General features: G+C 56.5%; 2 protein-coding genes across 2 annotated transcripts; both read right to left on the reverse strand.

Moving 5' to 3' along the window:
- Positions 1-548: 548 nt before the first annotated feature.
- Positions 549-6462, reverse strand: GPR150 (G protein-coupled receptor 150). The gene is made up of 4 exons (XM_078874361.1): positions 6280-6462; positions 5342-5459; positions 4167-4430; positions 549-3592 (listed from the first exon to the last, which is right to left on the reverse strand). Exons 2-4 carry the CDS (start codon positions 5420-5422, stop codon positions 2384-2386), a joined length of 1554 nt encoding a protein of 517 aa, XP_078730487.1. The 5' UTR covers positions 5423-5459; positions 6280-6462; the 3' UTR covers positions 549-2383.
- A 789-nt stretch (positions 6463-7251) lies between these two features.
- Positions 7252-24476, reverse strand: LOC144945819 (uncharacterized). Its single transcript, XM_078874360.1, has 9 exons — positions 24401-24476; positions 24052-24186; positions 20971-21204; positions 18533-18786; positions 17971-18109; positions 16887-17000; positions 15825-15985; positions 15080-15478; positions 7252-14694 (listed from the first exon to the last, which is right to left on the reverse strand). The coding sequence occupies exons 2-9, from the start codon at positions 24146-24148 to the stop codon at positions 14350-14352; spliced, it is 1743 nt and encodes a 580-aa protein (XP_078730486.1). The 5' UTR covers positions 24149-24186; positions 24401-24476; the 3' UTR covers positions 7252-14349.
- Positions 24477-25109: the final 633 nt, after the last annotated feature.

Raw genomic sequence — 25109 nt, forward strand, 5'->3', positions numbered from 1 at the left:
CTGACACTGCTTGACGTTTTGCGTTCTGTGGCCAGCAAACGTGTAAACAAAACTCAACAACACCAACAACACCGGGCTCGTGAGAGATGGCGCCTAGGGGACAGACTTCGTCCAGCGGTGGATTAACGCTACATCGTGAGTTCATTTCGGGTTAGATCGCCGTGTCGCTGCAATCTCGATGTGTCACTCAAACCCTCCAACACCGGCAGTGCCAATCTCATCAAGTTGTCACGTGATCTACGGACGATATCCCGATCGATTTGGTTCATCAGCAATACTCGAGAGGAGAGGGATGTCCAAAAGCCAAAGCATCGTTTTGACGATTTTCGTCCGACGTTTCGCAGGCGCGTTACATCCGGCATCATCAGGCGTGACACCGGTCCAGCCCTCGAGCTGAGGCCTTCATCGTGGCCGACGAAGAGTTTGTGAGTTGATCACGTGCTCTTCACGAGTGGTGTTGTAACGTCACGTTGACTGCACTGTGTGTGCTGTCATCACACATGCATGGTATGGACATGTTTTGAAAATAAACGAAACCCACACAGACGTGCAACAAACATCGACATCTCATTTTAATCTACAATCACATCTTGTTCCACAGCAAACAAAAAAAACAGTCTACACATGCACCCGATAATTTAGTGACTGGAAACTGCACAATGATTCATAAGTACCGGTGATGCCGATTCATCTTTGGTACTCATTAATCTACGAGACCCATGGATCTATGGTCCCGATGAATCTATGGTACCCATGGATCTATTGTACCGATTAATCTATGGTATCGATGAATATATGCTCCCAATTAATCTATGGTACCGATACATCTATGGTATCGACAAATCTATGGTACCCATGGATTTATGTGATCGATTAATCTATGGCATCGATTAATCTATGGTACCTATGAATCTATGGTACCCATGGATCTATGTGATCGATTAATCTATGGCATCGATTAATCTATGGTACCTATGAATCTATTGTACCGATACATTTATGGAACCCATGAATCTATGAGTCTATGAGTCTATGGTACAAATGAATGGCCTCCCATGAGCAGTGGCAAAGCCTCGGGTGTATTCACAATGCCTGAAGATGCCTCCAAGGTGCGAGGTGAAACGTCGCCACGGCTGTCCCGACGGAGCAGCCGCACTGAAGAGCATTTCTCACTCAAACGTGTCACCTGCGAGGCCGTCCCAGCGGTGTCCAGTGACACAAAGACAAAGATCCCCCCCCCCTTCCCATATATAAGCCTGTGGGTGCTGTTAGCGAGCACCTATGAATGCCGGCACGGCACACGAGGGGGTGGGTGGCCAGCACCACGTCCCCGTCGCCTTTGCCTCCCGAGTGGCGATGTTTACACATCGCACCAGGGTACTCATTTGAGGCTGAGTCGACCTAGTTGAGTACCCAGGAGCGGCTCAGATAACCGTCAATGGTGTTGGCCGTGAGCGGGAATCACGAACAAGCCACGTAGACACAAAACGCCGGAAAGCCGTACACGTTACGCAGCATGCATGAGTCACAGCAGCAGGGAGTCGACGGCACGGGGGGCTGTGAGAAGGAAGTAAAAGGAGACGTGGCCTCTGAAACAAACACCACTGGGTCACCCGCAGCGCGGGGCCAAGGGGGCCCATGTGGAGTAGCCAAGGGGCCCATGTGGAGTAGCCAAGGGGCCCATGTGGAGTAGCCAAGGGGCCCATGTGGAGTGGCTATAAGGACCAATGCGGAGTGGCCAAGGGGACACGTGTGGAGTGGTCAAGGGGGCCCATGTGTAGAAAGGCCATTTGCCCGCAACGTCGCCTATCGAATACTTCCCCACACACCGAACCCGCATAGGACGAGGGAAGCCTGCACCATCGCAGCGTTCCACAGGCCACTGCGGCATACTGGCAGCACGAATGCGATCAATCTGTAAAGCCACCGGGGCATGGCCAGGTGCACTTTGAGGCCACGTGAAGTGTCGAAGGCTCGCTGGCAGGAGGTCCCGGGACAGACGCAGGTGCCATGGGTTGCCAACTTGCTTGTTAATATGCCCGGCGCTCAGCTCGTTGTTGGAGAGCGACTGCCTCCAACTCCCCAGAGTAGCGTCATTCAGGAGCCTCCTCCACAGAGGCTGGTCTTGACACTGCCAGTACCAGTCATCGACAAGTCCACTCAGCTCCACATCCTCCTGTACCGCATCAGTATTTCCTTCCTCCAGCCCGTGCTGCGCTCGTTTAACCCCCTCTATCTGACCAAACAGAAGCTGTTTTAGCATGCGGTGGCTGGGCATGCAGTGGCTCGGCATGCGGTGGCTGGGCATGCGGTGGCTGGGCATGCGGTGGCTGGGCATGCGCGCAAAGTGGCCCGGCCACACGTGCCCGAGTGCGAGCGAAGCTCAGAAGCTGCTCTCGCACACCGAGTAGTCGCTCGCGGATCGCCCCTCGCTGTGGCCCAGCGAGAAGGACGTGCCGTACCACGCCGCGCTCTCCAGCTCGGACGACGAGCTGGACGGCTCCCCGCGGCGCCCTCGGCTCCACCGGCCCGCCGGCGCTCCGCGCTCCGCCTCCGAGTAGGCGGCGCCGCCGCCCCAGCCCCAGAGCGCGGGCCCCAGCGTCCAACCGGCGGCGGCGGCGCCGGGCTGCCGGCTCGCGCAGCGCAGGCGGTCCCGTTGCCGGTCCCGGCGCAGCCCGGCGCGCCCGTCCGCGTGCCCCTGCTGCCGGCTCTGGCGGCGACCGTCGGCGAGCGCCGCGCTGCCGCCGCCGAGGCCGGCGGCTCCGCCGCGACGGCCGCGGCCCCTGGCGTGGAGGCACGCGAAGCACAGGCTGGTCTCCAGGTAGCGCACGTAGCGGTTGTCGGAGCTGAAGAAGAGGTAGACGAAGGGGTCGACGGCGCAGTTGGAGGCCACGAAGATGCCGAGCACGGCCGTGACCTGCTCGTCCGCGCGCGACGCGCTGCCGAACGCGAACTTCATCTCGAGCACGAAGTAGGGCAGCCCGCACACGATGAACAGCAGGATGATGACGAGCGTCATCTTCAGCGTCTTCACCTTGGCGCGGGGGAGCGCGCTGTTGGCCGGCTTCACGCGCAGCGGCCCCGCCGCCGCCGCCGGGCCCTTGGCCGCGCGGCCGCCGTTGCTGGGCCTCCGGCGCGAGTCGGCCGGGGTGCCGGGCACGGCGCGCGCCGGCGAGGCGTAGCGCTCCTTGCTCCAGACGGTGTAGAGGATGCGCGTGTAGGCGACGCAGAGCACGCAGAAGGGCACGATGAACACGGCCGTGGCGCCGTAGATGATGTACGCCTGGAAGTGCCAGCGGGGCAGCTCGGAGAAAGTGCTGACGCAGCGGCCGGACGCGGCCGGCGAAGGCGACGGCGGCGGCGACGACGACGGCGACGACAACGAGAGCGAGAACTGCGCGGGGTCCGGGTGGACGGCGCGGAACACGAGAGCCTGCGGCGCGGAGAGGAGCAGCGCGCACAGCCACGCCGACAGGCAGAGGCGGCGCGCCGGCAGCGGAGGCTCCAGCGGGTAGAGGATGACGCGGTGGCGCTCCAGCGCGATCACCACGATCATGTTGGACGAGGCCATGAGACCGAAGATCTGGGCCACCTGTTGCGGGGTGGAGGGCAGAGACGGTGAGGGGGGCAGCGAGGGGGGCGGCGGGAGCGGCGACAGCAGCAATGACACGGGACTCACCGCACTCGCCACACACACAACACCATACTAACCACACCGCAAAGGCAAAGTTCCTCCGTATAGCACCACGCCCGGCCGCCTTTGTCTCCCTAGTGGCGAAGTTTTTTTACACACCGCACCAGGTACTCATTTTGAGGCTGTGTCGACCTAGGGGGGTACCCAGGAGCGGCTCAGATAACCGTCAATGGTGTTGGCCGTGAGCGGGAATCGAACTCGGGTCACCGCCGGGTTCATAGCGCAGTTCGCAAACCGCTGCGCCGCCGCTCCACACTATCAACACCCAACCTGCCACCGTTCGCCACTCAGTGGCGGTGACGTCACCACGACTCTTGCGCCAGGCTAGATGCACATCGAGATCACGTGAAATGTCGAAGACTCGCTGCCGGCCGGAAGTCACGGGACAGACCCGGGAGCCACGGCTTGACTGACCGAGGTGACCGGCACCACCACCACCGACCCACCCCGCCGCCGCTCGTGCCGCACGCACCTTGAGCACGCGGCACGACGCGTCGCCTCCGAGCCACGCGTCCTCCAGCGCCTCCCAGACCATCTGCGAGAGCAGCGTGAGCAGGGCCACGCAGAGGTCGGCGGCTGCCAGGTTGCTGAAGAGGACGTCCACGCGGCGGGCCCTGCGGCGGCCGCGCGCCGCGCCGCACGCGATCTTGGCGAGGACGCACGCGTTGCCCAGCACGGAGAGCGTGAAGATCGTGGCCAGCGTGGCGATGCGGCTGCTGCGGTCGTAGGTCACCGCCTGCACGCAACGGGGCAGGTTGGGGGGCGGGGGGGCGAGGGGAGGGGTGTGGGGGGTGCAAAGCGGAGTGAAGAATTGAAGGATTTTTTGCAAAGTCATCGTAATCGTGATTGTCAAGCTTGGAGCGCCTGCTCGGCTGACACGTGTGTGTGTTTGTTGAAATTATTTCGCACCGTGCGGAGCCAACCGTGCTCATCGGAGGTGGACATCTGTGAAAAGCTACTGGGCATCTGTGAAAAAAAGAGCTTTGTACTGCTACGGATGGCTCCAGCATAAATCAATATTTTGATTCGGATAACAATGAAGGACGTTGCACCATCATGATGATGATGCAATGTCCTTCATTGATTATGTCGCTCGCTCGAGAAGAGAGAGGATCTAAGCTTCGACTGTTGGAGGAATCCGATGAGCCATGAAGCTCGTTTTCACGCTTGTCCAGTCGGGGTGGGTGAGTAAGTTACGAAAAGAACAACAAACAATACGAAACAACCACAGGAGTGCAAAGTAGATACAAATGCAAAGCGAGGCATTGAACATGAGCAACACAAATACATATGAAGTTTATAAGTAGAAATTGCACAAGTACTGTACAGACAATTTTACCGATTTTTCTCGAACACAAAATGCAAACTTGGGCAAGGCAGCAAAACACTGAGCGATGTCGTTCTCTTTTTTTTCCCAGAAGCGATCTGGCCACAAATGAAAGCTCACTCTAAACGCGTGGTGACATTGATTCTAAATGTGGAGGGGAAAAACCGGAGGACCCAGAGAAAAATCCACGCGACCACGGGGGAGCGAGGAAGAGAGAGAGAGACACGCAGACTCCAAATACACAGCAGCAGGCGTCAGGGTCGGCCTCCTGCATACCCAGGCGAGGTCGGTAACGTCTCCTAGCCACCGTGGCGCCTCACCTGGGCGGTGTCCGTGCGCGCCACGTCAAATCCGTCGCCGCTGCCGTTCCGCTCCCACAGCTGGGACGAGTTGAGCTCCATGTCCGATTCAGCGGCGGGACGCGACCCGCCCGCCGCTCTGCAAGGAAGAGAGAAGAGGGCATCACTTCCACCGCCCCTGTCTGTGTGCAGCTCGGCGCAACGGTCGCTCCAAATCCCACTGCGATGCAGAAGGGCCAATTTCTCTATTATATATACACTGTGTAGACACAGGGTGCTTCAGAAAAATGTTAACACTTTTACGGGACCATCGTTTTTAATGGCAAAAAGAACAATAGACTGTAACGTGATCACAAATGTAGTGTTCATGGATTCAAAAGGTATTAGTCATCACCAGTCGGGCAAATCGGTCAAGCTGATTATTTTCGATCGTTCAATATCTAATGTCCGTTTGAATTCTATCGTTGAATCTCAAAACTCTATTTCATTTCAATAACTATAACCTACGTATATAAAAACATTACCTGTTTTGCTACATGAAAACATAAAAGCCACTCTTCTTAAAATGTGCTGTTGTACACGAAATGCGTGTCATTACTAAATGTGCACCCGTAACACATACATCTGAGTACATAGCCATGTGTACATGCGTGTCAACCGGGTTCGATTCCCACTCACGGTCAACACCAGTAACGATTACCTGAACCAGCTCTGGGCTTCCCCTAAAGGTCAACACGGCCTCAAACGAGTACCTGGTGCGGTGTCTAAACATCGCCACAAGGGAGACAAATGCGGCCGGGCGTGGTGTTGGCCACCCAAAACCTCGTGTGCCGTGCCGGCCTTGACAGGTGCTCGCTAACAGCGCCGGTCCCTACAGACGGTTAAGGCTACACGGGTGGGCTTTGTGATCTTTACATGCCTGTGTGTATACGCGCGCGCGTGTGTGTGTGTATCTATACCTGTGCTGTTGCTGCCGTTAGCTCTGTCCCTTCATGCCGGGTCAGCACGGACGATTGTCCACAGCTCCGATCCGTGCCCCGCTGTACCGCGACCCCTTCGCGCTCACGCGTCCGTGTGGCACAGCCTCGAACCCGCCTCGGCTTTTAAGTGCGGAACAAACACACGGACACACACACACGGGGTCCACCCATCACAGGCACCGTCCACCACCACCATCAAAGGAGCGGGCGGCTGCTGGCGTCACTGCACGACAAGAAAGACGGCGGACACGATGATCGTCTCGGGCTGGCGAGCGGTGGGGGGGGGCACGGAATGACGAGACGCGCGCACCTGCCACGACCGCTGTAGTTTGGTTGTTATTGTTGTTGTTGAGTGTGTGCCGGGTGGCATGGACGGTCAGTGTGCGGGGTGAAGGTTCGGGTCCTGTTGCCGGGCGGTCGTGATGTTGGGACCTCGCTGTGTGACCGCGGTGCGTGTGGTGCGCTGCGGAGACCCGAACATCATCTAAAGCAGCACACAGGCGGTGGAACCTACGGGCCGAATAGGACTTCCAAACACTGCATTCTTTCGGTGGGCCACGGTGAACACGGCTTGGCGTTGTCCAAGAATCAAAATGCGAAAACGAACGCGCGCTGATCGAGTTCAGAGACCTAGAAGGGCTGCGAGCCACGTGAGACGTCGCGGGCCGTACATGGGGGGGGGGGACTTCGAATTGGCGACAAAAAATTACGAAATGTGTGCGGTGGACATCTGCGGACTAGCTGCCCACGTGGGTCGCGATGACGACGAATCGACAACCCGTGGCGCTGTCAACGCGAGGCTGTGGCCAGCGTGACGGTCGATGACGGAGCTGGGCCTCGAACCGACGACCTCTCGGAACTCGAGGGGGTCGATCCATGCCGGCCGTCGGGGAATCCAGCAGAGCGAACGACCATCGCGACAACAACAACAATGCACGCACGCGACACCCATTTCACCTTGAGGCTCTTCATTTTATTAACCAAAACATCTACAAACAACTAACGCTCGTGTAATTAGGCGATGCACACGCGATACCCGCCCGTGTGACGCTGGGCATGTGGACACAATCACGCCTTCCGAACCCTTAAGCCGAGATACACGCTGGCGTGATGGTGTCCGCTCAACTCCAGCCCTCGTGGACTTGCACGTGGCTGCCGGGTAACGCCGCGCCGTGCAGCGTGGTCCTCAAGGGCTCCAGTCTTTCAGCCGGATCGGATTGGCAGACGCCCATCTTCTATTGAAACCCGCCGAGACAAACACACAAAGGGGATGCCCTCCTCCTCTTCCCCCTGACAGCCTGAGCAGGCTGTTCGTGTTGGCGTCGTTAGCGAACACCACGCCCGGCCGGCCGCCTCACCCCCCCTCCCCCCAGCGCTGGGGTCCTACACACTGCGCCAGGCGCTCATCGAAGGCCGTTGTCGGTCTCGGAGGAAAGCCAGAACACGTGTGTCACATATCCATCAGCTGTTGGACACGAGCGGGAATCGAACTCGGGTCGCCGGTTTAGCAGCACAGTTGTGGCGCCACCAGCACTGCGCCGCCGCCAGTGGACTGGCCTCGCAAAGCTTGCCGGAGATTTCCTCTCCGAGCTCCGCACGGAGCCACGCAGAGAGGAGCCACCGGCCCCCCGCTTCCGAGCTCACAAACAAATACGCTGCCTATGACCCTGTGTGGGAGCGATGGGGGGGGGGGTGCGTCTCTCGACAGCTCTTCAACTCGTTCGCGCTGCGGCTCGCGCCTCGCCACTGCTGCTCGCAGAGGTCAAAAGGGGCCGCGAACGAGAAACATCTTTTGTTTAAAGGTTTTATTGGGCCAAAGTGCGGCCACGGTCACGAGAAGAACGACCGGCTCTTCCGCAGGCCGCGAGAGGTCGTTCGCGGCCACTGAGCAGCGTGCCAGAGGCTGCTCTCTGGTTCGCAGAGGCGACGTTTCGCGGACTAAAACCCCTCGGACCATTTAATAGAAATTAAGAGAAAACTCGAGGCCACGAAAGCGCGATCCGAGAGAAGGTCGGCGGCCAAGCCAAGCCAGGCGGTCGCCGGCAAAGGTCCATACTTCCCCGGATATGGCCTCTACTTTTCACATTGAACAGGAAGAAATGGGGGTGAATCGACGCCACCCTTCAATTTACAAGCAAACAGGGGACGACGATGACGCCGCGCGTCTCCCCCTTCTGGGTAAGGACGCATCACACATCTTGCTTTAGGGATATTAAATAAAAAACTCGCTTGTGCGTCGAATTGCCTTGAGAAATAAGCGAGGAATCGCCTTCAAGGGAGACAAACTAAATTTGTTTCCCGTTAGAAGCGAGTAGCGAGGCGCAGGGACACGACGGTTCGCGCTGCGGCCTCGTTCGCATTCAACAGCGGGCGGCGAACTCGGCGGCCTCGACCGCACAGACACACGTCGTCACAGTGACGTCACGTCACCACAGTGGCGTCACAGTGGCGTCACGTCACAGTGGCGATCCTCGGGGCACGGTAAATGGAGGGGCCCCTAGGAGGGGGAGATGCGGGGGGAGATGCGGGGGGGACATGCAGGGGGGAGATGCGGGGGGGAGAGGGCAACAACATCCACGGCACGACACTCCACCAGTGGGAGACTGAGAGCGGTCCTGAGAGGTCAGGTGTTGACTGCAACTGGAAGGGAGCGATGGCGAAGTGCGGTCGACCACTTCGGCAGAGATGAACTCTTCCACCACTTCAAGTCGACTGCCTCCCCAATCACTCATAGTGCCTCTGAATCGTTGTTCATGGGGGAGGGGGGCGGTGGAAAGGTTCGGGGGGGGGAAATCACAGCTGTTCATTAGTGGGACACAAGTCCCTCTTAGGCCCCCAGTAGAATCACCACTGGTCCAATATGCCGCCCGCTCTGGATGCAACATTTCGCTCCGATGGTTGCGGCGCTGCATCGAAGCATCAGGGGCGTTCCATTCGCAAGACAGCGGGTTGTAGTTAGACATCGGTCAATTGCTCGCACGCTCGCTCGGAACGCGACCCCACACCAGCCCTTTGGTCTTACAGCCGTGGCGCAAGTCACCCGCGAAGTCTAGAAAACAAGGCCAGGAGGTGGTGACGTCTCTCCCGGCGCAAAACAAAATTATCTCCCCCCCTGCCACCCGGAAGTCGCGTGGCGACAGGCAGAGAACCACCAAACCCCACCAAGTTCTCGCAGCCTGGTGGCTCTCAGCCAACAATGACGCATTGGGCGTTTTTTTCCTCTGAGGGACGAGTTGGACGCAGCGCAGCTTTGGGGCAACGCTGCGACGTGGCCAAGGCCCGGGCGGCCGCAGCGGCGCTGCCGTGGCTCTGCGTGCCGCGGAGTTCCAAGCGCACGGAACGACACCTGCCGAGACGCGGCCTTCAGCTGAGACGTCAAAACAGCGGCCCCGGCGATCAGGCTGGAATCGTCCGCGACCCCCTCCGGGGCCTCGCTGGTACGCAGAGGTCGTCTCGTGTCGAGCCCCGGCCGCTCGCAAAACTTTTAGTTTCCGTGCCATTCGCCGGAGAGGAATAACGCGCGGGAGCTCAACGAGCAATTACAAAAACATTTGCCCTTCGGGCACTGGACAACAATACGGATCGCGCGGTCGGGGATACGTACGCGGCCAAGTCGCCCCGGACGGAAACTGATCACAAATTAAAACGTGGCTACCACCGCACGAACGCACGCACGCTTCGAAGACGGCCCTTAGTCTTCCTCCGGAGGAACCACGGGCGGGCCGTGTTCCTGCGGGCCATCGAGCGCTCCTTTCTCGCCCGCTTCCTCGCTTGGCGGAATTCCCGCGGTCGCCCAGCTTGGTGCGCATTCTGGATCCCAGTCGATGTTGTCGATCGTCTTTGGATCCATAAGAGGGGCTTTTTTTGGGGTTAGATCGCGTAAATATAAACGTGTCGTTAAACTCGCCACCACCCGACACAGCCAATTAGTAAGGTTTGTCACGAAAACAGAACATGCCAATTCGTTGCTAGCTCAGCACACCGGTGTGTTGGAGAATGAACCCACAACATGTATTCAACGTTCTTTGAATCCCAGCAAGATCGACAAGATGTTTCGTATCGTACCCTCCCAGACCCCCACCCAGCTGGGCCCACCCCCCCAGCTGAAACCTAACGCCGCTCGTCCATTATTCAATGTCGTTGTCACGGATCCAGCGGCAGCCATGCGGCCAAATGCCACACGATCACAGCGGTGTGATGATTCAACGTTCCAGTTGGGGGGGGGGGGGTTAAAAAACAAAAAACCAGGAGGATTTCGCAAGCTTCGAGCATTCCTCTCTGGGACGCGTGGGGTCGTACCAGGGTGCACTCCAGTGGCCTCCCGACATCACGACGGAATGGAGCTAAACGTTCCGCCACTCCCGACTGATGGTCCTCTCTCCTTTACACATGGAGATCAGGCTTGCAGATAAATGGTGGCACCTTCAAGTCCTGTTATGAAAGTGCTAATCCGTTTGCCCTGGTTAAGCATGGTTCCTCTTCTGCTCCTATTCTGCCTCCAGCCCAGGAGCGGAGCCACAGGGGGGGCTGGGGGGGCTCAGCCCCCCCTGAAATTTTGGGAAAGTCGATCATCGGGATAACCGGATATCCAGCTGCTGCAAAATGCTGGCTGCTTGAGCGGCAGCCTTTCAAACTTATCGAACTTATTAGCCACATCAGCGGCTCCGACCTATTAATAAACTGACATCTGGCTAGCGCGAGGTCGTCCTCGTCACCTTCCTCCTGGTCATGTGCCGCGAACCATCGAAGATCATTACCGCATCGACTTGTTTAATGCTGTGGACTCTACATTAGCTGAACTCAACCATGGTTTTTCTCCCGATGTCTGTGAACTGCTCAGTAAGATCCCTTACCTCGACCCAGTTGACAACTTCCAATCGTACCAGTTAAATCAAGAGCAGATCATTGAGTTGGTGGCTATGTACAAGGCAGGTTTCGAGAGCTGGATCTGACTTCGCTTAAACAGGAACTTGTTGAGTTTGTCATGTTCACAGGTGACAAGGAGAACGCCGCCGTATTTGAACCAGTCAAATCTAATCTGAAGCAACTGAGCATCGTTTTCTGCAAGCACAAACTTGTAAGCGTATTTCCTCAGTTGTATAAGCTCATTCGACTGATCCTGACTCTCCCGATCTCTACGGCCACCACCGAGCGAAGCATTCTCCGCCATGAAAATCTTGAAGACGCGGCTGCGCACCAGCAGGGGCGACGACGTGATGGTGAAATACATCGAGAAGGCTATCGCGAAGTCCCTCGATCTCTCCGATATTGTCCTGCAGTTCATGAGCATGTCAGCTCGCCGCGCTCAATACAATAAAAATCTGTTTTATTCATTTGTGGCGCCCATTGGAAAACAAACACTGGATATCTCAGAATATTGAAGTCAAAATCTTGGCTCCGCTCCAGCCTCGTTATACTTCGTCTTTTCATGCACGGCACCTTACAGCATTTAATAAAAGGCGCCTAAGTGCAAATTATTAATATGTACTTGGAAATAATAATTTTACATGTTTACCATGTGAAGCCTCACAGAGTCTCAAAACACTTCTGCAGGAAGATGCTGATGCTGCTGCGTAGGGATTCTAATAACGAGCGTTTGGCTTCTTGTGGGAAGAAAACCGGAGAATCTGCAGACAACCCGGCACGCATTGCGGTCTCCTCTCATGCATTCCAAGCGCTACCCAGGCTCAACTGCGTCATCAACTCGGCGGTGGCTCCGTACGTGCCTTCGGAGGCGAGGGTTGCTGCGATCGCGCAATACGCTGTTAACACTCCATTGCTGCGGGCGTCGGAGGTGCCAGGGGAATGCAGGACAGCAAATGTCTCCGTCTGTTTCCATCTGTACGGTGACGGTTGTTGAACCACCCCCCTGTCCCGGTTTTCTCCCGCATGTACACACATCTCATCGTTAATTGGCTGAAAAAAAAATCTTAAAATGAGAACCCAACGTAGCAGCCTCCTGGAAAAGAGTCGTTGGACCCGGCATGGCTTTCCTGGATAATCTAATGTCATCTGTATTTATTACTAATCTTCGCCTCATCTATATTTATAGAACGCCTTCACTCGAGGCGCTTGACATGGTTTTCAAAAACGGCGACGGAATAGGAGGATTTCAATGGCAGGGGCGTGCAAGGTGCAAGGGTTGAGGAATGAGTAGCAGCGATAGAGGGGCGGCTTAGGGATCATGAAAGGCCAGGGGAGGAACGGGCAGGAGTGGAGGGGCGAGGGGAGGGAAGGGAATGGGAAATAGAGAAGAGGTGAGGCTTTAAGAGAGGAATGGAAGGAAGTTGAGGGGGACTGCTTCATGTACAGGGGGAGTGTTGAGTCTATGGTGCAGTGTTGAGTCTATAGGCAGTGTTAAATCTGTGGGTAGTGTTGAGTCTATGGGGGGGGGGTGCTGCTCAATGTACCAGGGGGAGTTGATGCGAGTGGGAAGGGTACACGGGATTGGGCACGGGGAGAAGGAGGGACAGAGAGACGGAGAGAGGATTGGGAACGAAGAGGGGACATGGAAAAAGATGAGAGGCGAGATGAGGTGGGGCACGGCCATAGAGAGATTTTCAGTAAGAACATTTGTTAACACGCACTCTTATGAGTTCAGTCCATCATGAATGCGCATCGATCACACTTCGATCACATACTGATCACACATTGAAGTCGCCTCTGAAACAACAGCAGCAACACCGTTTTGAGTCTCTTGCAGAACTGGCTCAGACTCGGGGATGGATCCCGAGCGTGAGCTGCAGCGTGTTTCAGCGTCGCTGGGCCGGAGACACTGCGCCGGCCGCATCGCGCGGTGGGGTACAGCAGCAGGTCGCCGCGAGCCGCGGATTGTAGTCGGAGTGGATGTGGGTCCGTTGAAGCTGATACGCACTGATCGGCGAGAGAGGATGGAGCAAATTGGAGACTCTTAAAAACGAGTAGGCATAATTTATACGCAATCCTGTATTTCATAGGTAGCCAGTGCAGCTCATCGTGTATCAAACTCATGATCGGATCATATTTGTGTTTCCTAACTACTGATAGTCCCCGAGTTACAATGGTCCGACTTACGATATTTCGATCTTACGATAGCGATACGACAAAATTGTAAAATATTTCAAATTTCGCACGGCAGGCAAACGCAGCAGCGTACGAGGTACGATACTGTACGTTGGGACGCTGCCGGGATGTACGCTTCTCCCGCCTTTTATAGCAGGTAGGATTGTTTCCTGAAAAAACTTTCTATTAAATTGCAGTTCATATAGGTAGGCAAGAGGTTGGAGATACGAGAGGAAAGGTCAGGGATACAAGAGGGAAAGGAGATGATTTGGGTGTCATCAGCAAATAATTTGGCGAGGAAAGCAGAAAGAGGAGATAATAGATTCAAGGGGCGAAATACACGGAAGGAATAGTGAGAAGGTGAGACTTGAGCCAAGAGAGGGGTGGGGGGTACCAGAGATGCCGAGGTCGGAGGAATAAAAATAATTATAACAATTCTTACGCAACATGATAATTGGTGTTTTACCCTTTTACGCAACATCTTTAATCCAGCGAAGGATACATTTATCCTTCCCGGGGAAGACAACTGCAGTCCCAGGGATAAAAAAAAAACGAGAGCCAAGGATATCTTTCATCCCCACATCGCTTAGCACCCTGCGTACCGGCCATCGCGGCCCAAAGCACTGCGAAGCCACGACCATCAAATCAGCGAGGTGGGGGGAAATGGGGGAGCAAACACGTCAGCGGCAAATAATTCGCCGGGGTCACTCGCAACGTCGAACAAACGTCGACAAACATCGTTGATGCCAAGCACCGCGATTTAACAAAAAAACACGTGCTTCAGCCTCTTTGTGTATGCGGCAGCCAGGTACGTCAACAACTTTCACGTTGGCAGGAAAAAAAAAATCCTATAATCCTCGATTATAATTTTAATTTTTTGCTTGTCGTATCAGTCACTTAACAACATCGGCTCGATCCCTTTGACAAACGTCGACTCTTTGCTGCCGCCGGGCCACCACCGGCTATTTATCCGGTCGCTCGTCGACGAACGGCGCGCGCCCGGCACCGCTAGAGCATGCGCCCCCTCTCGGCCGCGCCCAGCTCGGAAGAGAGCCTCCACTCGGGCGAGGCGGGGCTGGAGCAGGCCGGAGCGGACCCCTCCGCCGCCCCCTCCGCTCCGCCATGCGGCCCGGCCGTCGCTGCGTCCAGGCCGTCGGCGACCGCGTCGAGGCGCGCACGCAGGCCCTCGCGGACGCAGCGCAGGAGGTCCCGGGCCTCGTGCACCAGGCGGGCCGCGTCGGCCGGCTGGCCCTGGCTGCAGTCGTAGAGCGCGCCCTTGAGCAGCACGTCCTGCTGGCTCGCGAAGCGCTGCAGATCGCGGGCCACGCGCCGCAGCTCGTCGCGAGCGTTGGGCTGTGGGGGACCGCGCCAAACGGTCAGCCGAGGGTTACGACGGTCGATGCCGCGCCATGCCGCGGCTCCCTTCCCTTCTGTGAAATTCAAAGCCGATGCCTGACCTGCAAGGTATGGTCCCCCCTTGCAATATTCCGACACTTGCAACATTTCCGCTTTCTCCTGTACTCTCGATTTCTAATCACTTTATCGTTGTACTTTATTCAATTTATTGCCTTTTTGGTCACTCCGGCAAATGAGATGCGCCCTGCTCTCTGGAGTTCTTACCCTGTTAAAAACAAAATAACCTTGAAACCGAGTTCTGCTCTTCCCTTTGGCGCCCGACTCGGCCGCGAACCAAACCCCGCGAGGCACGCGACGGCGCGTCCGTCCCTCCGCGACGTACCGCATGCTGAGCGGCGCCGGGCGGGCGTGCGCGAGCCTCTGCCGGCGCGGACCCTCGCGCCACGGGCCACACCTCCTGCGTGTGCCGCGCCAGCACGCGCAGGGCCTCCGCAGCGCGCAGCCCGCCGGGGCCGGCCCTGCCGCAGGCGTCCGCTTCCTCGCGAGCGCCGACCCCGCCGCCGCCGCCGACCCCCCCGACGTCGAGGTCGTCGTCGCCGCCGTCGTCGTCCGCCGGCTCCAGGCCGTCGTAGGCGTCGTGCAGGTCGCGGTGCGGGTGCAGGTCGAAGGCGCGGCAGCGCGACGGGGCGTCGGCGGCCGGGCCGCACGAGCGGCCGTCCCACGGGCGCGGAGGAGAGCGGCGCGGCGCCGGGAGGTGCTGCCGCAGGTCGAGGCACACGGGCTGCGGAGAAGGCGCGACGAGAGCGACGCCCGTCAATACGTCACCGTCGCATCGTCCACGCGGCGTTCGACCACCGCCAACGGGTCGAAGCGCCAACCCCTATCCTCAATTGCGTGTAAATGTTTGAAAAAGTCTGTGGTTTTGCGCCATTTAATTTAGTTGCGGTATGCCAGATATACTTCCCAAATGTTGCGGCTAGGACAGGTCTCACATCCGCCCTACGGCGTCACAAGGACATTGGGCCGCACGGCCTCGTCGGCCACTTCAAAGCAACTCAACCTCGACTCCGATCGGTACGGACGGGGGGAGGGGGGCGGCAACGCGCAGGGGGCGGTGGGCGACGTACGGAGGCGGAACGGGGCCCATCCCACATGGCGGCGGGCGACGAGGAGGCGGCTGTGCGGTTTCCTCCCGACGAGGTGGAGAGCGTGGACGAGGTGAGCATGTCGGCCAGCGTCGAACGTGCCGTCAACAGCGGCAAGGGTTTGGTCTCATAGGTCCCGAACTCTGCAGCAGTAAGCGCAGCAGCGGCAGCAGCCAGAGCAGCCACAGCGGTAGGCAGGAGGAGGAGAGGGACCATTAACGACGATCAATGGCTGTGACGCAGCGTCCGTTGATTTACACCGAGCCTGGATACGATCGCTTCTCAAGAGACATTACGGAGCGATGCTGCATTGTCCGTGTCGAGTTTGCAGACATACTTACCCCAACAAACACAAAGACCCCCCCATATATCCTTAATAGACTGTAGGGGTCAGTGGTGTTAGCCAGAAGCACCTATAAAGGCCGGAACAGCACACAAGGGGGTGGAAGGGTGGCCAGCACCACGCCCGGCCTCCTTTGTCTCCCCAGTTGCAATGTTTACACACTCCACCAGGTACTCGTTTTAGGCTGAGTCAACCTTGAGGAGGGCTGAGAACCAATTCAGATAATCGTCACTGGTGTCGACCACGAGTGGGAATCGAACTCGGGTCATAGTCGGGTTCTTAGCGCAGCGGGCTAACCACAACACAACCGCTCCCCACTCACTCACCCAAACACTCATTCGCTCACCAACCACCTTCACTTGTACATTTGAGACCGGAAGAAGTCATGTTCTCTATGGTCTCGTGTTTGTAGTTAATTCTCACTCAGAAGAGCGATTGAGTTTTCCACCGATGCATCCTGCAGTGTATGTATGTATGACTTCTTTCGCACCGTACGTAGCCAACCGTGCTCATCGGAGTCGGGTCGCAGGAAGGGGGCGTTGTAGCCACGCGATGTCACTCAATTGCGGAATACGCGAGTAATAAAAAAAATGGCAAATTTGCACCGTGACGATCTGCAGCAGCACGGGCCCCGAACGGGCAGAGTTGAAATCCGAGTGCCAGCGGCGGAGGATGCCGCACGGGGGGTGAGGGTGCGGTACCTGTGATCTCCTCTCCCAGGGCCTGTCCAGCGAGGGGCCGGTGGGGGCTCCTGCTCGAAGGCCGCGTTAGCGGACGCACCTTGGCCGCTTGGGGGGTCCGACCCCGGCGAGAAGCTGCAGGGCAGGAGATGAGGTGTAAGGGGGGGCCCAAAGTACGAATGCATTAAAGACCAAGAGCGGTTGCCTAACGAAGCCGGAACTTTGCCACGCGCCTCTGGGCAGGAGACTCGTTAAGGACGCTGCTGGGCAGGTGCGAGCTGCCGCCCTCAAACAATGTAGGGCGGCGGAGCGATGCGAGCAGAGCGCCGGGCGGCTTGGTGAGGGTGCGCAGGTGGCGCGTCTGCCAGTCGTCTCACAGCACCTGGGTGTGTCCCGTGACCCTCTGCCAGCGAGCCTTCAATGCCACTTCACGTAAGAGGCTCAAAGTGGACCTCGCCTGTACATGAAGCAGTTCCCCCCTCCTTAACCTCCTTCCTCTCTTCAAGACCCACCTCTTCTCTATCGCCATTCCCTTCCTCTTCCCTCCACTCCTTCCCATCCCTCCCCGACCCTTTCGAGACCCCTAGGTACCCTCTCTCGGTGTCACCCATTCCTAAGCCCATGCACGCCCCTGCCATCGATCTCATTCTACTTGGTTACCTTTGCATTGAACTATGTTAAGCGCCTTGAACTCAGGCGCTCTGCAAATATAAAAGGAGATGAGACAAGCACCGTGGTGACGTCACCGTTGCTTAGTGGCGAATGGGGGGCTTTGTGCTGCGTGAGTGTGGAGCAGTGGTGCAATGGTTAGCGCACTGCGCTACGAACCCGGCTAACCCGAGTCCCGCTCACGACCAATAAGTGAAGATCATCTGAACCGGTCCCGGGCCTCCCCTAGGTCGACTCGGCCTCAAATGAGTACCTGGTACAGTGCGTAAAAACGTCGCCACTGGTGAGGCAAAGGCGGCGGGGCATGGTGCTGGCCACCCACGCCGCCGTGTGCCAATGTGCCGACCTTCATAGGTGCTACTCACCAACAGCCCTAGCCCCGACATTCTGTTAAGGTTACACGGGGAAACCTTTGTGGTGTGTGTGCGGCACTCACAGTCGCGGGACATGCCGACGGAGAGGCACTTCTGGAAGCGGCAGAACTGGCAGCGGTTGCGGTTGCTCTTCTGGATGACGCAGTTCATCTGACACGTCTCGTACTGCACCTGCGTGCTCACCGTGCGCCGGAAAAACCCCTGCCGGGCGGAGAGAGAGGGTGCGGGGGGGCACAAGGGGAGTGGGGCAACGTGACATTTTCACCCACACTGGGATGGCGACTGCGTGTTCAGGTCCGTGCCTGTGTCAAAGCACCCGCCTCATCCACAAGAAGGCAATAAGTAATCTGATTGCAGAAGTTTAAAGGACACGCCACGTATACTATTAGAACGGCGCCATTGCAAATTAAAACAAAGATGAATCTTTCGCCGATGGCAGACCGGGCGGCAGAGGCACGGTGAGAACCTGGAATGAGATCCCCTTAAAATGACGTGCACGTGTTAGCCAGAACCCTTCATAGACATTGCCTCCCTGCATCCCTGCCTCCCTCCCTCCCTGCCTCCTTGCCTCCCTCCCTCCCTGCCTCCCTCCCTCCCTGCCTCCCTCCCTGCCTCCCTGCATACCTTGCATCCCTCGCAGGCGTACACTCCGTAGTGGATACCCGACGCCAGGTCTCCGCACACCTCACACAGCAGCAGCGTGCCGGCACCCGCGCCGCGGTGCCCACCGCTGCCACCGCCGCTGCTGCCTCCGCCGCCACCTCCGCCGCCGCCTCCGCCGCCCAGCGAGGGGGAGAAGTGACGGGAAGACGGACTCGGGCCGGAGGGCATGCACAGCCCCGGCGAGCTCGACGGCGATCCATGCCACTTCTGCAGCTCTGCACAAGCGGAGCAACAACAACTCACGTCATCCCACAAGTAAATCCATCGGTGGACCGTACCATCCTCCAAAAGCCTACGCTTCCCGCATTCACGCAAACCCACGCTGCCCTTGCGGGGAAGTTTGGTGAAATAGCCCTGACGACCCGGACGGGAGACCCTCATCCAGCAGTGAATTGACGAAAAGTCTATAGGTGGACAGTTATTCACAGTTCTTCGTCGCACCACTGCTAAATTAGGGCCACCCCCCACGCGGTGTCGTCCATGGGGCTTATTTGATCATACTTCACCACACCGGCCAATGAGCTGGTGAAGTCAGGGGGGGGAAGGGGGGCGTGGGTCAGGACCATTCGAGAAATAACTCGCCACGGACACGAGCCGTTTCCCGGTAAATTACGCGCAGTGCGCTTGGACCGGTATTCCCTTCCAACGCGAGAGTGTTTTTTACTCTCGTGCCAAAAATCTCATGAATAATGAAATGGCCAAGCACAGCAATGCAGGGCCCTCTTCGACCCAAGAGTGCACGGACAGGCAGACCCCCCCATCACCGCCCTCTTCCCCCCCCCACACCCAGCAAACTCACCCAAACCCCCCCGCCCCCACAATATCGACACGGGACTCCGCGATGTTTTGATTGCATTCATTTAGCTCCACTGATTATGTCCGAATTCGACGGCGTTCATCTCGCCTGGATGATGGTAACTGGTTGCGTTGAAGGTAGCGCTAAGACGCGAAACAGGTGGGAACGCAGCGGGAAGGCTACCTACCATCTCCCACCAAATATATAACTACTGTATGGACCGTATAAGTAAACCGCTGTAGTCTGTGCTCCTTCAACGGAGGAATAACAAAAAAAAAAACTACGCAAAATCAAAAAAATAAAAATAAATTTTACCCTTTCTGGCAACACCAGAAAGGGTAAAACCTATTCTTAATTTTCATACTTTGATACTGGCAAACAAAAGGTCCCATGATACGCTAAATCTCTCTCCCGAAGACCTCTCGTCATGGCGAGCGGACCCCGACATTGGCATCCAGCCCTTGGATATATTTCCACAGGCAAGAAGATAGAGATACATAGAGACACATTAAAGACAAGCCACAGCGCGATTGCGGCCAAGAAACCCAAACTATGGCCCACGTAAGTAAAAACCACTATGGTCTGCGCTCCTCCAACGCAGGAGGAACAGCAAAACGACACGAATTCTCTCTCCCGAAGCCCTCTCGTCGTGCCCGGCAGCAGACCTCAACAATGGCCCAACACCGAGCTCCTGAGCGTACAGCTGCCATCGTGCGCAAGAATCGAACTGCGTTTATTTGTTTTGTTGCAAAGGTTTAAAAACATTATTTAAGCGTTCCAAACTCAAACGTGTGCCATGAAGAAGGACCGTTGCCCGAAACGTTGCCTTAACTTTTCTTTTTTTGTTGTTCTTTTACGGCGACACAGGATTGTTGACGACCGTGTCGGGTTCTCTGCACAGAGGCTCGGCGAGGCCTTCTCGGGGGATAAACTGGCGACAAGTTTTCGCCAATTATTTTTCCTCATTCGGCAAATCGCGCCAGAGAGAGAGAGGCACAGCGGCGGCGGTGGCCATCATCGCCGGACGGCGGTGCCAGGGGCACAGCGGCGGTGGCGCCGACAGCAATGACGCTGCACTTTTAATCGGAAGCAACCTTCACTGGAGGCTGCACCCTTGACACTCGAGGACGCGCGAACACAAGGACGGATACCTTCCCGAGGGCATGCCGACATATTAGCCGTCGCAGAACTATCAACGGCTGCCTGCACTCGATGGTGAATGTGCAGGATCTGCAGTGAAATGTAATCTTAGAGTAATAACTCTGCAGAACACATAACGGTGTGAACTGCACGGCCAAAATATCTAATTCAGCTCAAGCTTCCCGTGTGGCTTCGAGTGGCTTCTGCGTGGCCACCCCCACTCTTGAACCCTCGTCCAGAGAAGGGGGACGTCGTGTACCGGCACCGTGGGCCACATTTGCCCAATAAAAAAAAAAATGCTCGCAACGACTTGATTGGGAAATGCCTAAGCAATCGATAGCACGCCACTGCGAACACTTATCAGGACCCTCCTGAAAAAGACTCTTTCCTGGGTAAAAACAAGCTCACACAACAACAAAATAAAAAATTACGCAATAACATGAATGGTTGCGTACTCGCGCACCTGACTTAATGAGGTAGTCGACGAGGCCGGACCAGCTCGTGCTGGCCTGCGCCTGTGAAGCAGCGGCGCCGGCCCCGTCACCGGGACCCGGCGTGCCGCGGCCGCCGTCCCCGGCAGGGCCCTCGCCAGTCCCAGGCGACGTCGACGCTCCGTCGAGCGCGGCCAAGCTATCGTCGTCGCCGCCGCCGCGAGACTCCTCGATCAGCGGCGCCTCCGTCCATTCATCCTCGGGCTCTGGGTGTGGAGGTGGGGGGGGTAGTGGTTAGCGCGCTGCGCCACGAAAGCCGGCGACCAGAGATCGATTCCTGCTCAGGGCCACCAACACCCAGTAAATACTCTAAATTCATATTTATGAACGTGGAGTAAAAAAATACGGAGGACACGGAGAAAAATCAACGCGATCAGGGGGAGATAAGGGACACGCAAACTCCAAATATGCAGCAGGCGTCAGGGTCGGGATCGAACCCACAAACTCCTGCATACCAGGCGAGGGAGTCTCGCCATTGTGGCACCCAATACATTTACAAACAGCAGCCCACCAAGACAGGAATAAGCCTCACTTAGCGCCGAGACTAGCGGCTGGCAGTGGAACGTTTGGTCAATTCCCGATCGATAATTTCTGTGGTTGTAACTGGAGTGGAAAACCACGAGGTGCCTTAAGGAGGTAGTGCAGCAAGTGGAAAAGCCGTGGCATTCGTTGCAGTGTTTTACATGGCAACCTCTCGTGAAAGTGGGTTTACTCCAGGCTCTTTGGGTTTTATTTCAGGACGTGTTCAAACAAAGAGATTGGCTAAGCATCTCAAAGTAGGGCCCCTTCTAAAAAGAAAAGGCTTGATAACGGCTTATCAATAATAAAATCATACTAATATTATGCGACTGCTGTAATTTAATGCCGCAATATCGTGGAAGGTGGCAACAGTGGCGGCTTGGCGAGGCCTTATGATTATAAAAAGCAGCAGCCATGATTATGGCTACTGCAGCTACTGCTTTAATATTACCCGGCAGTCTGGTCTGGTCGCCAAAGCTGCCAAGCGATGATGAAAAGTGACTCAAGGTCTGGGCCCATTACTTTGGCTGCACAAGTCTTGAAGAAAAGAAAATCCACTCACGCCCACACCCACACGCGCAAAGGCACGGCGGCGTAAACCGACGTGGCATTCATCTTCCACGCACGCACGCCAACCCCCAAAACCAAACACAAAGAGCAGAAAAAAAACCCAACTCCAATAAAACCACAAAGCAGAGCGAGCTGCACACTAATCCACCCATACTGAGCAGCACCAGAGAGAAGTGGGGGGGGGGGGGAAACGCCACTTAAAACAGGAATCAGCGACAGCGGCACAGTAATCCCGCATGGCCCAAGGGCAGCGTGACCTTAACCACTGTCCCGGGTCGCGCAGCCCCAGGAGGTGGCCGGATCAGTCTCGGAAAACATTCCTTCCGTGACCTCCAACTTTTTTAAATTATTTTTTTCACATTTTAAAACACTGCGCCGATTTTCTTTCAAAGCCACTCGCACGGCCTTCCGAAGACGGTTTTCGATTATTTCTTTTTTTGTTCGAAGCCATGACGGGAGGGGCTAAGGCACGACCACCCGGGCCACTGTTGAGCTGCACACAAAACGTCGAATCGTAGCGATTTTTTTGTTCTTGTTTGTAAACGTGGCTTCAAAAATAGACATTCGCGCTTCCCCCATCCTTGCACCGTACCACTCGTGGGCACAGATTAGTAAAGCGGTGACTTACGATCGTCTATAATTACTATTTAATCTGGCTTGGAAGCGCTGGGGTTCTACGTGTACAGTTCCTTTTGTCAATCCACTGCTGGATGAGGGGGCCTCCACATGCCGAGCGGGTTGTGGTGATCGTTTGACCATACTACACCGCGCAAGCCAGTGCGGGCTTGGCGAAAGTGGAGAGCATCGATGTTTGAGGACACGATAATGACTTTTGCCGCACTGCTCTATGGGTGACCACCAAGCATACCAGGTGTTATAGGCTGCGGGAGGAGGGGGGTGCTTTGGTTATGGCCGTAATATGTCACATTTATTCAGGAAAGCCTCAATTATCATCATTATTATGCTTGTTTACCCAGGAAAGCCTCCCTCTCAGTCACGTGACTACTTTCCCTGCCAAGTGTTTGCAGGAGTGGGCCGATGATTCCCACGTAGATTCTGGTTGAGTAATTCACGGTGCATTTTTCTATTTTTGGCAAATTTGGACGGACCGCAACTCGGGCATACGGTGACCTTACTCTCGCGAATAACATCACGGGTTCTTTACCGCAGTATTGATCAGGGATTCGAACCGTGCACTGGATTCGAGCGGCTGCGCATTCACCGCTTGTTCCAGACATAAGGGGAGAATGCGTGCGCTACTGCTAGGCTACATCACCGTCCTCACCGAGGCGCAAGATAATTTTTCAGTCGGAGTACTGCATTGGGGTGCTTGGCCAATTACATTGCGTGTGTTGGTTTGGCGTGTGTCACAATCGGAAGGTTGCGAGATCAATTCCTGAGCTGGCACAGCTCAGGAAATCATCTCTGTGGAGTCAATTATATGGTTACCACTTTTACAGATACCATCAGCAGTATCTATGGATAGACTGACCCCAGGCATAGGAATGTGGAATTTCTCCTTCTGGCTCAGGACCACCAGGATAGCACTGCCACTTATTCACTTGAAGAGATATTAGCCTGATGATACGAGCCCTAGCCAACCAGCCACTCCCAATAGGCTTACCTTGAGCCAAGAAGCCAACCAGCCACTATTATCAGCCCTCTCACCGAACCCAACAAACGGGACCACAGTACGAGCATTACCCCAAACACGAACCAACAACAACCACTTCGACTTGTCCTCTCAATGACCTCAACCAAGCACGAGTAGCAACTCTACCCCTGACCCTAAACCTGCCGCTGGTAAAAGCCCTCTCCCCGCTGACCCGCACCGTACCCTGAAACCCAAACTTTACTCTTTACCCTCCTCTACCCACAGCAACACCTCACCAGGGCCCGTGCAGGTTTTGTTCGCCTGTAGCCGCGTGCCACCCTGCGCGGTGGGCGGGGGGCGGCCCTCTCACCGGTCTTGATCCTCTCGTCGCGGTCCCTGTCAGGGCTCCCCCGCTCGCCGGGGCTGCCTCCCCGATCCTCGGCCGCGCGTTCCCCGTCGCTGTCCATGGCGCGTTGGGGGGGGGGAAGGGGTCGCTCGTCCGCTGCTGCCGGCGGTGGACGACGCGATCGGAGGTGACGAGCGGCGCAGGGCGATGTGCTCGCGCGTGTGGAGGAGAGGATCGCGCGACGTTGAGTTTTAGAGATGACTGGGTGGGTGCGCGGGGCGTGCAGAGGATTCTCCGGGAGCAAACGGCGATCTACAAAACAACGATAACCTCAATAGCAATGCAGACCTCAAACATCTGTGTGCGCGGTCACCTTGTGTTTGTGTCGGCCCGCTACTGGAGGAGGAGGATCTCCCCACGCCCTCCGGGTCGTGTCGGGGGGTGGGGGTGTTACGTGACCATACTTCACCACGCTGGTTAAGTGCAGGTTGCGCAGACGTGAGTGTTGAATTTAAAGAGGATGACAAAAACAAATGTAAGTCCACCTTTGTACGTGGCTGCACTGCCCACCACTGCTCACCACATATGCCGGGCAGCCAACAACAACTGTAATGCACGGAGATCCACCCATCCAAGCACGATCCAAGCTGAACTCTACACCGACCCAAAAACCAGAACTTAATTTCAATGGATAACTCAACAATGGCAACCTCCACTCCTCACCTCGAATCCAACTCCAAACATTAACTCCGATCCCAAATCCAGTCTTCAAGCACCGCCTCAAAACCTTGACTGGAACCACACTTTGCTCCACATAACGGCCCTGAACTCGCCTCCAATATACAGTAAGCCAGCCTCAATCACAACTCACGGCACCGACGAAGTCTCTACCCTAACCCCGACCTCAATCCGAGTCCGGATTCCCAACCTAACACAAACGTCGCACCTAAACCCTGACCCTAATCCCGACTAATCCCGAACACACCTCGAACCCAACAATAAACATCGCTCCCAGCCTCAACCTTCGTCCAAGATCCAAAACGTTACCCGAACCATAACCCTCAACGCAAACCCTGACCCCT

This window comes from Lampetra fluviatilis, chromosome 39, assembly GCF_964198595.1.
Source record: "Lampetra fluviatilis chromosome 39, kcLamFluv1.1, whole genome shotgun sequence".
NCBI classification, from domain to species: Eukaryota; Metazoa; Chordata; class Hyperoartia; order Petromyzontiformes; family Petromyzontidae; genus Lampetra; species Lampetra fluviatilis.